Source organism: Ailuropoda melanoleuca, chromosome 4 (genome assembly GCF_002007445.2).
Source record: "Ailuropoda melanoleuca isolate Jingjing chromosome 4, ASM200744v2, whole genome shotgun sequence".
In the NCBI taxonomy this organism is placed as follows: domain Eukaryota; kingdom Metazoa; phylum Chordata; class Mammalia; order Carnivora; family Ursidae; genus Ailuropoda; species Ailuropoda melanoleuca.
The window spans coordinates 119,831,805-119,844,970 of NC_048221.1; the positions used below are offsets into that span (position 1 = coordinate 119,831,805).

Consider the following 13,166-nt stretch of genomic DNA (forward strand, 5'->3'; position numbering starts at 1 on the left):
CTCCTGAGTGGGAGCTGTAAGACCAGAAGCAGGCTTGAGGGAACAGAGTGACCCCACTGGGGTTCTGGATGAGGGGTTCACCTCTATGAGGCTGAGCAGGCTGAGAGCCCTTTGGACCCCCTCAGAAGTCTCATCTGTACACAGGGGTGCTGAATGGGGTGACCACCAAATTCCTTCTAGCTTGATATTTGGTTCATATACAGTGAGTGACATCTTTCACACAGGCTAAGTAAATATTCCTAAGCCCAAGGACAATTATCTCTACGGGAGTGTCTGTACTTCTACAAAGCCACAGATTTGGGGCTGTTCAGTGTCCCATGGAGTCAGATGAAAGATGGGGCAGTTGGGAGTGGGTAGAGAGCTCCACAAAATTTTAACATCTCCAAATAAACTTGCAGTCAGCTCATAGGAACCCCGATCTAGCATCACCAGCTAAGGCAGGGGGCTTCCTGCCCCTCCATCCCCCAATCTACTCCCAAGGTGTACGTTCCCTTTGGAGACTCTTCTCCTTGAAGGCTGACCTTGATTTGACTTTGTTCCCCAGGGTGCTTTGCCCCCAGAACCTGCATAATTCCCCGGGCAAGTAACCCCAAAGCCAGCATGGGTTAGAAGGGAAGGCTGTTAATGAGGTTCCTGAAAGCAACCCTCACCCTAAAACAGTTTTCAGGGCTGTGATCAGAGCAACAGAAGAACAGCCGAATGATGGACAGCTCACAAAAATATTTCATATCCCGTATCTCATTTCAGCTTCATATCAGGAGGGGTGGAGAAGGCAAGCTTTGTCATTCTTTACATTTTGCAAATTAAGAACGCTCTGTTCATTCATTCAGTCAGCCTGTCAGCAAGCATTTATCAAGCATCTGTTTATTCATGATGTATTGCCTGGCTCTGTGACTCCAAGAAAAAAAAAACATATGCCATTCTTATCCTCTGTAGCTCATGGTTGGGCCACATTCTTCACTGTTTCCTCAAAGACAGAAGTCTGCCCTGATAAATAAAGGAGTGCTTGGGGTCTCCTGTTACAAACCATATCTAAATTAGACATATCTAAATAGTAAAAACTTTCATGATCCTTTCGAACCATTAATTTTCCTTTACCCTTCCAGCTTCTTTTGGTTGGTCTAAGAATTAAATTGACATGAAACAGATTAACAGGGGAAAACCAAATTTAATTATGTAAGCAAGAGGGCTCCATAAGGATATGAGGCCCACAGGCAGTCAGACAATTGAGGGTTCTATGCCAGCCAGAACTAATGAAAAGGGTGCAGGGGTCTGGGTCTTGAAAGGAAAGGAAGACAATCCACCCGAAGGTGGAAAAGAGTAAAGGAGTAAACAAGTGTTTGCTGGGCCCATAGCAACAATGGGAGATAGAGAAGAATTTTAACCCACAGACTTTTCTGTGTCCCACCCTCTCTACCACACCTGCCTCATACTGTACGACAGTTGTCCGTGGCTATAGTTTCTTTTCTGGAATAAGTCCTCTATCTGAACATTCTTAGGCAGTTAGGAGAGAGGCAAAAAGGAAGAACTTCTTGAGTCTTCTGTTTCTTAAAATAATCCACGCGCCAAAGAAACGCACTTTGGGTTGGCAAATTTTGCTCCCCTCCGTTGCAGAATAACTTCCTCCTTTACAAACAGGTCATGAGCGGTACATAGAGATGTGGGTTTTCCTATTCATAATCAGTAACCACAAAACCACCTGAAAACTTCCCAGGAATGTCTGATGCCATCACATCTAAAAAATGAATTAGAGACAAGACGTTAGCAGAGGGAAATGGCAGGCCACATCTTCAAGTCTTTTTGAGACATAAATATAACTGTAAATGTGGAGTCTATAAAAAATTAATGAATCAATTAGAGATAAAATTCTGTTGCATTAACGTATAAACTCTTGATGATGGACCCAGTTAATCGTATTTTATTCTCTGAATTCCTATTTGAAGTCTACCACTGTGTCTAGCATTGTGCCATAACAATTTATATGAGTTAGATCGTGATTAAAGCATTTGTCTGTAAAGGGCCAGCCAATAAATATTCAGGCGTGTTGGCCATATGATGTCTGTTGCAACTGCCCAACTCTGCTGCCGTAATATATGTTGTAGAAATAGCCGTGGACAGCACATAAGCAGGTAGTGTAGCTGTGTTTCAATGAACTTTATTTGCAAAAACCAGCAATGGGCCAGATTTGGCCTGTGGGCCACGGTTTGCCCACTCCTGCTTTAGACTAAAGGTTTTTCACATTACTTCATATCATTAGCTCTTTTGAGTCCCGAGACTGTACACGGTACATGCATCTCCGTTTTACAGGTAAGGGCACCAGCTCAGAGAGGGCAAGGGGTCTGCCCAGGGTCACACAGGTAGGAGGGGCCAAACCCAGCCACCTCCTGGGGTTTCTGATTCCAAATCTCGTGCTCCATGACCACTGTATACTGCCTAGGACACAAAAGAAGTACGGTCCCGGCCCAAGATAAATCAGGCAGGGCGGGAAGTTAGTCTTGTCCCTTTGCTCCAGCTGTCGAGAGCCTGGAATTGACCATGTTTCCAATTCAGTGCTTGCTATCATGCAGACAGACCATTGCGCAAGAAGCCTAGGTTTCTTTTCCAGTTTTACCTCTGACAGCTTGGTGGGTTGTGTGGCAGGATGCCAGAGTTCTCTGGAAATCAATCATCCCCTAGGAGGATTCTACAGGTCCGTAGCACCTGCGAATGAGAATGTGGTACTTACTTCTTTTGTTTCCTTTCCAGAGCCCCAACTCGACCCTATGTGTGTGTGTTTACGCATGGGTACGGTGTCTGGCACATGGTAGTGCTCACCACACATGTGAATTAACCCTGGGAAGGGACCCCAGGCGTGGAGCACTCAGGTGTCTCACCTGGCAATGTCCCTCGGTGCTCACCAGCCAGTGAGCCCCAAACGGCCCCCTCTGGATTAGGAGCCCCAGGGACATCCCTCACCATCACAGAGCACCACCCCCCCCCCCCCCCCCCCCANTAGCGTCTATAGAGAAGGCGTGTCGAGCCGATGTAGAAAAGTGCAACGGAGGCTCTGACCACTTATTTGCTGAGTACAAATGAATTCTGACACGAAGAATGTGCCAGAGCAGTCTAACCCCCTCAGGGGAGGCAAAGAAAGGACGCTGGGGCTCGGGCAGTGTGCCTTCAGGCTGCACACTCCAATATCACGTGCCTCCATCAGCTTTTCCTTATTCATTTGCATAGTCTTATGTATGCCCCTGATCCAACACTGTTTACTCGCAAGAGCTAAAATGAGTTTCCAAATACAACCAAGATACACCCGGCCCTTTGCAGAGCACTGTGGCCCTCTGAGAAAGAGCCTGTTTCAGCCACAGCTTGTAACGTACAGAAGGCATGTAAGGCCTGCCAACGGCCCACATCTGGCTCCAGACTCTCCTCCAGGTGCCTTAGGAATACTTATTTAAAGACAAGATACTCATGTATTTGGCCTCGTTCTGAAATTTGGAGGGTGAAAGCATCTTGTGATAGACATTTTGACCTCTGAGCTCGGCAAGGCACCAAGATTCGTCCTGAGAGGCAATGTTTTCAGGCATGGAGAGACATCTGCGTGTGACCCAGGCCTCAGGAGGGAGGGCGTGAGCCTGGGTCTGGTTCTGAAGCCAAGGGAACTGCTATTATTGGTCGCATCGCAAGCTGTGAAGGATTGCCATTGCCGTTCAGGCTTGAAGGAGCGAAAATGTAAGACAGCCTCTATGTGGCCTTGTTTGTTTGCAGATGTAAATGTGGTTGAAGGAGTTAGGGGGAGGAAGCGTTGCCTGATAGTCCATATCGGGAAGAAAGTCAGGGGAAAACACAAGAGCCCAGTAATAGCTTTTGGATCCCTGTGACCCAGGTTAGGAGAGTGCCGGGTCGTCCCCAGGAAGTGTGCGCGCACTTGTGACAAGTAAGAACAGCCGGGAATCCGACTGCCCTCACGTCAGAGAGAGGTAAGGGTGTGAGATAAACAGCATTCCACAGGTGTTAATCCCGTGGGGGAAAAACAGGTGTCAGGCCCAGGAGGTTTCCGTGTGTGAATCACTCAGAGCGGAGCCCGCAATGGGATCCAAGAGCAAGACCATTCATGAACTGATCACCGGCAGTGTATAGCAGGCTAAATACAAAACCAAAGGTAAGTATTCAGAAACTTATTTTACAGTAATTGATCAAATAATTTATTTCCGTTGAATCTGAAAATTTTTTTTAAAGGAGGGCTTATAGTTTCTGTATCTTTTTTAATTTATATTTTTCTATTAATTTATTTTCTTTAATTTCTGTGACAAGCTGAAAAGAAAAGAATACAGGTGCTTCACTAGTGATAATTTGAGAAGCATCAATTAGAAGGCGGTAGGGTGTCCTGGGTGGTAGACAGTGGGTCAATAGACAGTCAGGACGGGGGGAACTCAGTGAAGACCAGACGCACAAGGAAGTCTTCCTGGTGGAGGGGGTAAAGTTGGACTTTGGAGGATACGCAGGATCTTGATGAGTGAAGAGGCCCCTCAGATCACTCGGACAGCTGGGAGGGAGTACTCATACTTGGCACAGGCTTGTTTGCAGGCTGCGTTCAGTGTATATACAGTCTGTCCCAAGCACTGTACTGCCACAAATGGGAGCTGTTGGCATGGAGGGCTGAGAGCTGTTATGGGAATCAGGGCCCTGGGCTCTGGATCAGGCTCTGATGAAATTTCCCCGGGGAGCCTTAGGAAGATCACTTGACCCCCACTAGGCTGGAAAGGCCATGAGGATGGGGACTGTCTCTGATGAATGGTGCTTAGCTCAAGTCGGACAGATGACAAATTCCCAATAAAACTTTGGTGAGGCAATGAATGAATGGGTTTCGGCTTTAACACTTGAAAAATGAGAGGGGCTAGATAAGATGGGTGGTTTTCAAACCATAAAATGAGAAACCTTGCAAAGCTGCACTGGGGTCCAGCATACAAACTCAAGCTTCTACTCTTGAGTTTCTATAGGATTTCATTTGAAGAAGGAACTCCACTGCTAAAAAAATTTTGGGGAAATACTGGATTTGGTGAATTCTAAGGCATATTTTAACTGACATTTTCAGATTCTAAGTAGATGGGAGTGCAAATCATAGAGGCCATAAAGTCATTGACTTAATGAATCACTACTGCACAAAAATAGGCATAGGAGATATAAGGATATGCTATATTGGGGTTGGTGGGGTCCAACTGGCTGGCAGAGCTTTTAATGTGAAGCTCGTTGATGAGTTTCAGAAGAAGGATCCATTGGTTTCCCAAAAGTGTATGTAAAATTTTACATACCATTGAGTATCACTTGAGAGGGCGGTGGTAGCATGTAACAGAGTCCCATAACACTGGCTAACAGAGAACACTGCCGGGTCTGGCCACTACCATGGCTTAAGGAAGCAGATGGTTTATCCTTCTCATGTAATGAGTCTAGAGGCAGACCACCCAGGCTGGATCATTCGTTCAAGGAAGTCATCAAGATCCAGACTCCTTCTAGCATGTGGCTTTTTCCTAGTGGTCCCTCTCTAGGTGTTGGATCTGCTTTCCAGGAATGGGAAGGGGGAAAGTAAAATTGGTGTCAAATGGGAAAATTGGGAAATTTGCAGCTTTTCCAAAAGCCCCATCTGGTAGACTGCCACCTTCCTCTCATTGGCCAACCTGTCCTGCAAGAAGCTCTGGGAAACCAAGTTTTATCGAGTGATCTAAACTGGGATCCTATTAAAAAAGTGAAGAAGGGAATGGGTAGGCACAGACAACTGTCAGTATTCAGCATAATATGTATGTGATTTTTTTTTTACTTTGCCAAAAACGTCTGTAAGGAAGGAGTTAATTTGAAGACTATGTAGAAGGAGGAAAGTGAGAGACTTTCCCTGTTTTGCAGGGAAGACAGAGGAGGACGTCAGAGCAGGTGAGAGGACGCGTGCGAGCTTGGGGGTGACACAGGTAGGTCCTGCGAGGGAGGACAGAAGGGGCAGCCACTGCTCCTTCCTTGTCTGGCACAGGGACCCTCCAGCCCAGTGAACGAAGCTTTAGCTTTGTGCTGCTCCCCCCACCCCCCACCCAAGCAGAAGTGTCCCTGTGACACTGGCATGCTTAGGGCCCAGGACACAGCCCTGACGTTGGAGAGACCCCTCCTTTCCCTCGGCCTTGGCCGTGGGAGCCCAGAAGCCCCATCGGAACCCCAGCCCTGGAACAAGTGCTCAAGGACGCCCAGTGTCTAGGTTGAGAATCGGACCAGGGGCTGCAGTACGTCTCACGTTTCCATTCTCCTCCTGCTCCCTGGGGGAATGGCACAGTGTTGACAGGCCACGAGGAAAGTAAACATGGGCTCTCCATTCCAGGAGCAACAGAGACCATCCAGGAAGACCCACTCGGCCATGTCTCTGCGGCTGCCTTTCCGAAGCAGATGGAAGCTGGGGCGGAAGAACTCGTTGGGGGGCTCCTCGCAGCTCCCCAGGCAGGACTATGAGGCCCTGAGGGAAAGGTGCCTGATGGAAGACCGCCTCTTTGAAGATGACAGCTTTCCAGCCAGCCTGTGCTCAGTGGGCAGCGGGCCCCTGCTGCGGAAGCTGCCGCCCGGCCTGCAGTGGAGAAGGCCTCCGGTAAGGGAGGAGGGTACTTCCCCAAGACACACACACGGGTCAACCCAGAACCTTCCTTGGGAGGTGTTCCAGATGCCAGGTTTTACCCACTGCCAGTGATCCCCACATGAGGGCAATGGGTGAGTGCCCATATTCCCATTCTCCAGATGGAGAAAACCAGGGGTGGCACGGAGAGGGGTCTGAGATGTGGTCTCCCTCAGCCCCTACCCAGAAATACGCTGGGCAGCTGCAGCCAAACTACTGCTGGGCCCCCTCCAAGGTGGCAGGGTGTCCTGAGCTGCCATGGATGCTATCGGCTAGGGAGACACAGTCTCACATACCTTCACTCCCAACCCCCACACCAGGCCCATGGAACATATAAATTAAGACACTATTAATTACTTTACAACAATGTTCTTCACTTTCTAAAGTGCTTTGACAATTCCTTTTAAAGGCAACTTAATGTGTTCAAAAGCAATCCAGCCCCTGCCAAATTGATTTACACGATAGATTTCCCAAACACGGCTAGTGAGCAAAGTGGAGTCAGCCTGTGCTGTGGATTCTCTGCCCTTCTGGGCCCTGTTCAGCCTTCCCCATATGGCCCTAGACTAAGTCTCCTCTGGGTGCAAAATTCCCAAGTGGGCCTCCCAGGCTGGATAGCAGCCAAGATTCTGCTTTGCCCAGAAAATTCGGGCACTGCAGACGTAGAGTCTGTCACACACCTGACCTTGGGCGAGCTGTGCCGGTGCAGGACATGAGGGCTTCAGTGCTCACCGTGGAGCAGAGACCACCCACCCCACCTCCCACTGCCACCCTACCCGCATCTCAGCATGGAATGGCAAAGAGGCCATTATGTTGGGGGGAGGGCGGGGTGGGAAGGGGGAGTAGGAGGAGAATAAGGACAACAGGAAGATCTCTAGGAAAAATACGAACACCCTTTAAAAGACATACTTCCATTTTAACAGAAACTCCAAGCAAAGGCATTTTGGTACAAGTGCTATTTCTCAGTATCCACACAGAGTTCTTCTGGACTCTGGCTCACGTGTGCTGCAAGGAGGAACGAGAAATGCAATGGGCTGAATCTGTTTGCCAGATTGTCTGGGCCATCCCTGAGTTCACATATATTCTATATCTATGTCCGTGTAAGTCCAGTCTTGGGGTGTGAGAAACTATGGTCTCAGTAGCTCAAGGAGCTTCTTCTTGGTCAAAAGGACAATTCCGTCTGTCTCCCCAGGAGCTACACAGCAATCCCCAGTTCTATTCTGCCAACGCCAAAAGGCTGGACCTGTGCCAGGGAGTGGTAGGTAAGTCTGTCCAGCCCCTGGACACACAGACCTGGCAGCTGTGAGCTCGGCCCAGCCAAGGCTGAGTGGGGTGTGAAAGAGGGGAATTGAGAGATACCAGTGGGGGAAATGGCCACCCTGAACCCCACCTTGAAGTCTGTGTCCTTTGCCAGGAAAATGATAACAACTGGTCCTCTGAAGATGTATGGGAATGCCAAAACTTGCCCTAGGACGATCCTCATTATGTTCGCAGGTCTAGGTTTTGTTTGGGGACAATGTGCTCGCTCTGTTCTAGTCCCCATGATGGGTCCTTTTAGGCCCACCAGTCACCAGATGCCCCAGATAGAGTCCAAGCAAGCCTGTCCTCATCCCGACTTTCTTTCTAGGGAAAGAGAAAAAACCCTTGGACACAAAGGGAAGGCGCCAATGTAGTGATACCTGTTTCACAGATGGGGAAAGGGAGCCCGGAAGGGTTGAGGCTTTCCCAGAAGAGCATACATCAGTTACAGAGGCAGGACTTTAGAAAAATGTGGTTGTGTTTGGGTCCAAATTTCTGAAGATGTGGCATTCAGGAAGCCAAAAGCTGGTCCAGGACTATGGCTCAACTCCTGATGTCAAGTTGAGATTCCAGCCAAGGCTCCTCCCCGCCTTCTGCGCGCTCACAGTCTTCCTCCTCAGTGTATCTTTCCCTGCTGCGGAACTAGGCTACAAGCCCAGAGAGGAAAACAGTTGGGACTAGGCATTTCTTGCATGTAAGAAGTCTTCAACAGATTCATTCAGACACTTGTGGAATGCAGGCAGCATACCCACGTGGGCGCTATGTGCTCTCTGGCTTAGGTGACTGCTGGTTCTTGGCTGCTTTGCAAGCCCTGACTTTGCACCAGGACATCCTGAGCCGTGTTGTCCCCCTGAATCAGAATTTCACTGAGAAATATGCCGGCATTTTCCAGTTCTGGGTGAGTAAGCTCCTGGTGCCCCAGGCTGGAGGAAGCCATAGGAAAGAGGGTTCTGGAAAGAGTCGTGTCTTTGTCTCTTGGGCTGACTGTCTTCCACGGCAATCTTCACTCACCAGTGGGGACTTTCTCCTTCTAGTTCTGGCACTTTGGGAAGTGGGTGCCTGTGGTGATAGATGACCGACTTCCTGTGAATGCAGCTGGCCAGCTGGTGTTTGTCTCTTCCACCTACAAAAACTTGTTCTGGGGAGCTCTTCTGGAAAAGGCCTATGCTAAGTAAGACAACCACCAGAAATCTTTTCCCTTCCCTTTCCCTTTCCCTTCCCCTTCCCCTTCCCCGTCTCTGTCTTTCTGTCTCCCTCTCATCAATGCTGGGCAAATGCAAGAGGAGGCAAGTAAATATTATGAAGTGAGACACTGAGGCATGGCTCAGTGAATATAGGAGAGATGAATCTCTTAGGTACTGAGTTTACCCCATCTGAACAAGCATTTGGGAATTTTGCTTTTCCCTAATGGGTGGAGTTGTGTAACAAGGATAGGGACTCAGAGTGTACATTTTCTCCTTTGCCCCTGGGATGGAAGAAAGGAGTAGCACGCACTTGCCCAGGGAAGAACCAAGCAGGGGGTTCACTAGACTCATTTGGACCATCCCAGGCTACAGTATAAATGCCCCTTCCCTTCTACTCCCATGTGTACTCCTTCCCTGGGCAGGCTCTCTGGTTCCTACGAAGACTTGCAGTGTGGACAGGTGTCTGAAGCATTCGTGGACTTCACCGGAGGGGTGACGATGACCATCAATCCGGGAGAAGCCCCCGGCAACCTGTGGGATATCCTAACCCGAGCCGCCTACAGCAGAACCCTCATTGGCTGCCAGACCCACTCAGGGGTGCGACTGGGCTGTGTGCTGGCGGAGTGTCCTCTCCTGCTCCCATCCCCTTCATCCACCAGCTTCTGTTCTCACCTCAGTGTGGGCCCCAAGACCCCCACCCAGCTCTTACTCCTAGAGTCCTGATGTTCAAACCAGAGCAGCCAAGCTGAGCCCTCAGGGCAGGCGAGGCCACAGTCACATGCAGAAGGTGTGCAGACAAGTGAACTCACAGTGACTAAGTGTCAACCAGGTGCAAGGTGTTTGCCAGCACAACTGGTCTCTACTGCCTAATTTAGTCACAACCAAGAACGTGGAAGTAGAGTCGGGAGCCCTGGGTTCAGCCCTCCCTCTGCAGGCACCCACCATGTCACCGCACGTGATGGCTTAAGAGCTCCAAATCTGAGCTTGTCTTCTGTCCAGGGGGACGGGAATCACGGCAGAATGGCATCCTGACTTAGAGGCTCCAATGAGACTGTGGGTGCTGGAGAGCTTTGACAACTGTGAGGACACAGCATGGGTCTCTCCCAGCCCTCCCCATAAGCCCTTGCTCCAGCCCCACAGGTCCTCATGCCACCCCCACCCCCAATAAGCTGTGCAGAGCAGCGGGCTGACAGGAGCTCTCTTGTCTCCACAGAAGGAGAGGGTGCTGGAGAACGGGCTGGTGGGCGGCCATGCTTATACCCTCACAGGAATCAGGAAGGTGGGTGGAACCAGTCCCTTTGGGCTCCCCCTTCTCTCCCAGGGCTTCTCACCAAGGCTTTGGTGAGCATTACTAGCTGTGCCCACTCTAGGGGGCAAATTCTTCGCCGGGTTTTATGGGGCCTGCCACAGAAGGGGGTGGGCTCCCTGCACCTGTGTTCTGGAGTGATCCGGGCCACCTGCAGGGCACCATCCCAGCCCCTCCTGCCCGGGGGCAGCCCTGCCAATCAGCCATCCAGCCCTGCTGGGCCTCACTGCCCTTCCTTGAGGCCCCCTTTGCTTGGGCTGCCGCCGATGACCTTCATGTCTGGGGCTTCCCGCCCAAATTCCCACTTCTTTCTCACACACTGATTTCATCAGTCTTCCTGGTTCTTTCCATGGCTGTTCTTCTTCTGAGTTATGCTAAGCATTGAGGGAAAGATGCATCAGACGGGGACCCTGTCTACACAGAGCTCACGGTCAGGGATGGAGACAAACCATATATAAAAGTGGGAAGGAAGCAAAGTAGAAAGTGAAGGGAAGAAAGAATAGATGAAAGGCTTTAGGGGCTCAGAGGTAAGAAAGAAGACATTTGCCTGGTTGGCTTGGGGAAAGCCAGGAAAGGCTTCATAGAGGAGGTGGCATTGAGCTGGCCCTGGAAAGGTCAGTAGATTTGTCTGAGGGAAAGGGGCACTCCTGGTGGACGGGGCTGCATGGAAAAGCACGTAGGTGAGAAATGTGCACGTTCCATCTTGTAGAGTCTGATGTCCCCACATCCTCCAATTCCCTTTTACTGTTTGAAATTTCTTGAACTCAGCTCCCACCTGTCTTCCTCCTCCTCCCAGATTTGCATCAGTCATGTTCTAGTGTGTGCCAAGAGCTTTTCATGTATTTTCATATTTCTTTAACAAATTAAGTTTTTATTAGTATTTAAAATTATATGTTTATGTCCATATTTTATTGTATATTTATTTAACACAATTAGCAACATTTAGCACTTAACTGTGTGTTAAGTCGTGTTCCACCTGCTTCACTAATGTTAACTCAATCCTCACAAGAACCCAGTGAGGTGGTATGTCAGCGTCCCGGGGTTGCCAGAACAAGTTACCACAAGTTGAGAGGCTTCAGACAACAGAAATTAATTCTCTCACATTTCTGGAGGCCAGAAGTCTGAACTCAAGCTGTCATGAAGGCCTCTGCAGGCTCTAGGGGGGATCCTTCCTCGCCTCTTCCAGCTTATGGTGGCTCCCAGAGTTCCTTAGCTTGGGATGGAGAGCTCCAGTCTCTTCCTCCATCTCCACGTGGCCTTCTGCTACGTGTCTTCTCCCCCTTCCTTTACCTTCTCTCGTCACTGGGTTTAGGACCCACCCTAATCCAGGGTGATTTCTTTTCTTTTTTTTTTTTTAAGATTTTATTTATTTATTTGAGAGAGAGAAGGAGAGAGTGAGCCAGAGAATATAAGCGGGGGGTGGGGTGGGGTGAGGTGCGGCAGAGGGAGAGGGAGAAGCAGGCCCCCCGCTGAGCAGGGAGCTGGGCCATGGGGCTCTATCCCAGAACCCGAGCCGAAGGCAGATGCTTAACAGACTCAACCACCCTGGCTCCCCTCCAGCGTGATTTCATCTCAACTTCCTTAATTTTATTATATCTGCAAAGACCCTTTTAATAAACAGGATCACACAGGGGCAGTTGGGTGGCACAGTTGGTTAAACCTCGACTCTTGGTTTCAGCTCAGGTCGTGATCTCAGGGTCATGGGATTGAGCCCCATGTTGGGCTCTGTGCTCAGCAGGGAGTTGGCTTGAGTTTCTCTCTGCCGCTCCCTCTGCCCCTCCCCTCTGTACTCTCTCTCTCTCACTGAAATAAATAAATAAATCTTTAAAAATAAATAAATAGGATCCCACTGACAGATTTTGGGTAGATCTGTCTTTGGGGGGCCACCATTCAACCCATTACAGCCAACGACGCTATTAGCTTTGCTTGACAGATGAGGACACAGACCCAGAGAGGTAAGTCCCTTGTGCTCGGTCTCAGCAGCTCGTGAGAGGCAGAGCTGTTTTCTCTTCTCCCCACGCTCAGGGCCTTTGGTCTTCCACTTCAAGGTCCCATCTGGCAGGCACGGATCTCACCCAGCTATCTGCAGCATTCGCATTTGGCGCTCAGCCCGGCCCCCTAAATTGCTTCTCATTTTGCGCAGGTGACCTGCAAACATGGACCAGAATATCTCGTCAAACTGCGGAACCCCTGGGGCAAAGTGGAATGGAAAGGAGACTGGAGTGACAGGTGAACACCCAGGACAGGCTGGCAGGGGTGAGGACGGGGGAGGGCAAGGCTGCAAAGGAGGCTGCCATCTGTACACAAATTCAAAAGTGTTCTTTGGTCTCCAGCTGGATCGGGAGAGCGTTCTGATTGTGAAGGTCAACTGCTAGCATTTATGAGATGCTTAATGACATATAGATGGTTTCCTCATTCATTATAATAATTGAGCTAATGTTTATTGAGAGCTTGCCAGCACTGTGCTAAGCACTTTGATTTTTTTTCCCTGCCCTTATTTATTTAAAAGTAAAAATTACCTTGACTTCAAATGTGCAGAGACCCCCCTTATGTGTAGTCTGGTGTATTTCCTTCAAGCACTTTGAATATTTATTATCTCTAATCCTCTGAACAGTGCTCTTATAAGGTAGGGAGTTTTATCCCCATTTTACTGATGAAGAAACTGATGCTTAGTAAATGAATTACTTAAGGTCTTTGGAGTTGAATCCAATGTCCTTTCCCGGGCAGGTTCAGTGTGCTCTTGGGCCCGTTGAAT

At 49.4% G+C, this 13,166-nt stretch overlaps 1 protein-coding gene across 1 annotated transcript in view; it reads left to right on the forward strand.

Annotated features, from left to right (window-relative positions):
• The first annotated feature begins 3,936 nt into the window (after positions 1–3,936).
• CAPN14 (calpain 14) overlaps positions 3,937–13,166 on the forward strand; it is a 28,521-nt gene continuing 19,291 nt past the window's right edge. The window contains exons 1-9 of the mRNA XM_034659683.1: positions 3,937–3,962; positions 5,881–5,907; positions 6,341–6,601; positions 7,815–7,884; positions 8,701–8,819; positions 8,956–9,092; positions 9,528–9,702; positions 10,319–10,384; positions 12,555–12,640. Of these exons, the coding sequence (XP_034515574.1) occupies positions 6,377–6,601; positions 7,815–7,884; positions 8,701–8,819; positions 8,956–9,092; positions 9,528–9,702; positions 10,319–10,384; positions 12,555–12,640 (878 nt within the window). The 5' untranslated portion in view covers positions 3,937–3,962; positions 5,881–5,907; positions 6,341–6,376. The remainder of the gene's footprint in view (positions 3,963–5,880; positions 5,908–6,340; positions 6,602–7,814; positions 7,885–8,700; positions 8,820–8,955; positions 9,093–9,527; positions 9,703–10,318; positions 10,385–12,554; positions 12,641–13,166) is intronic.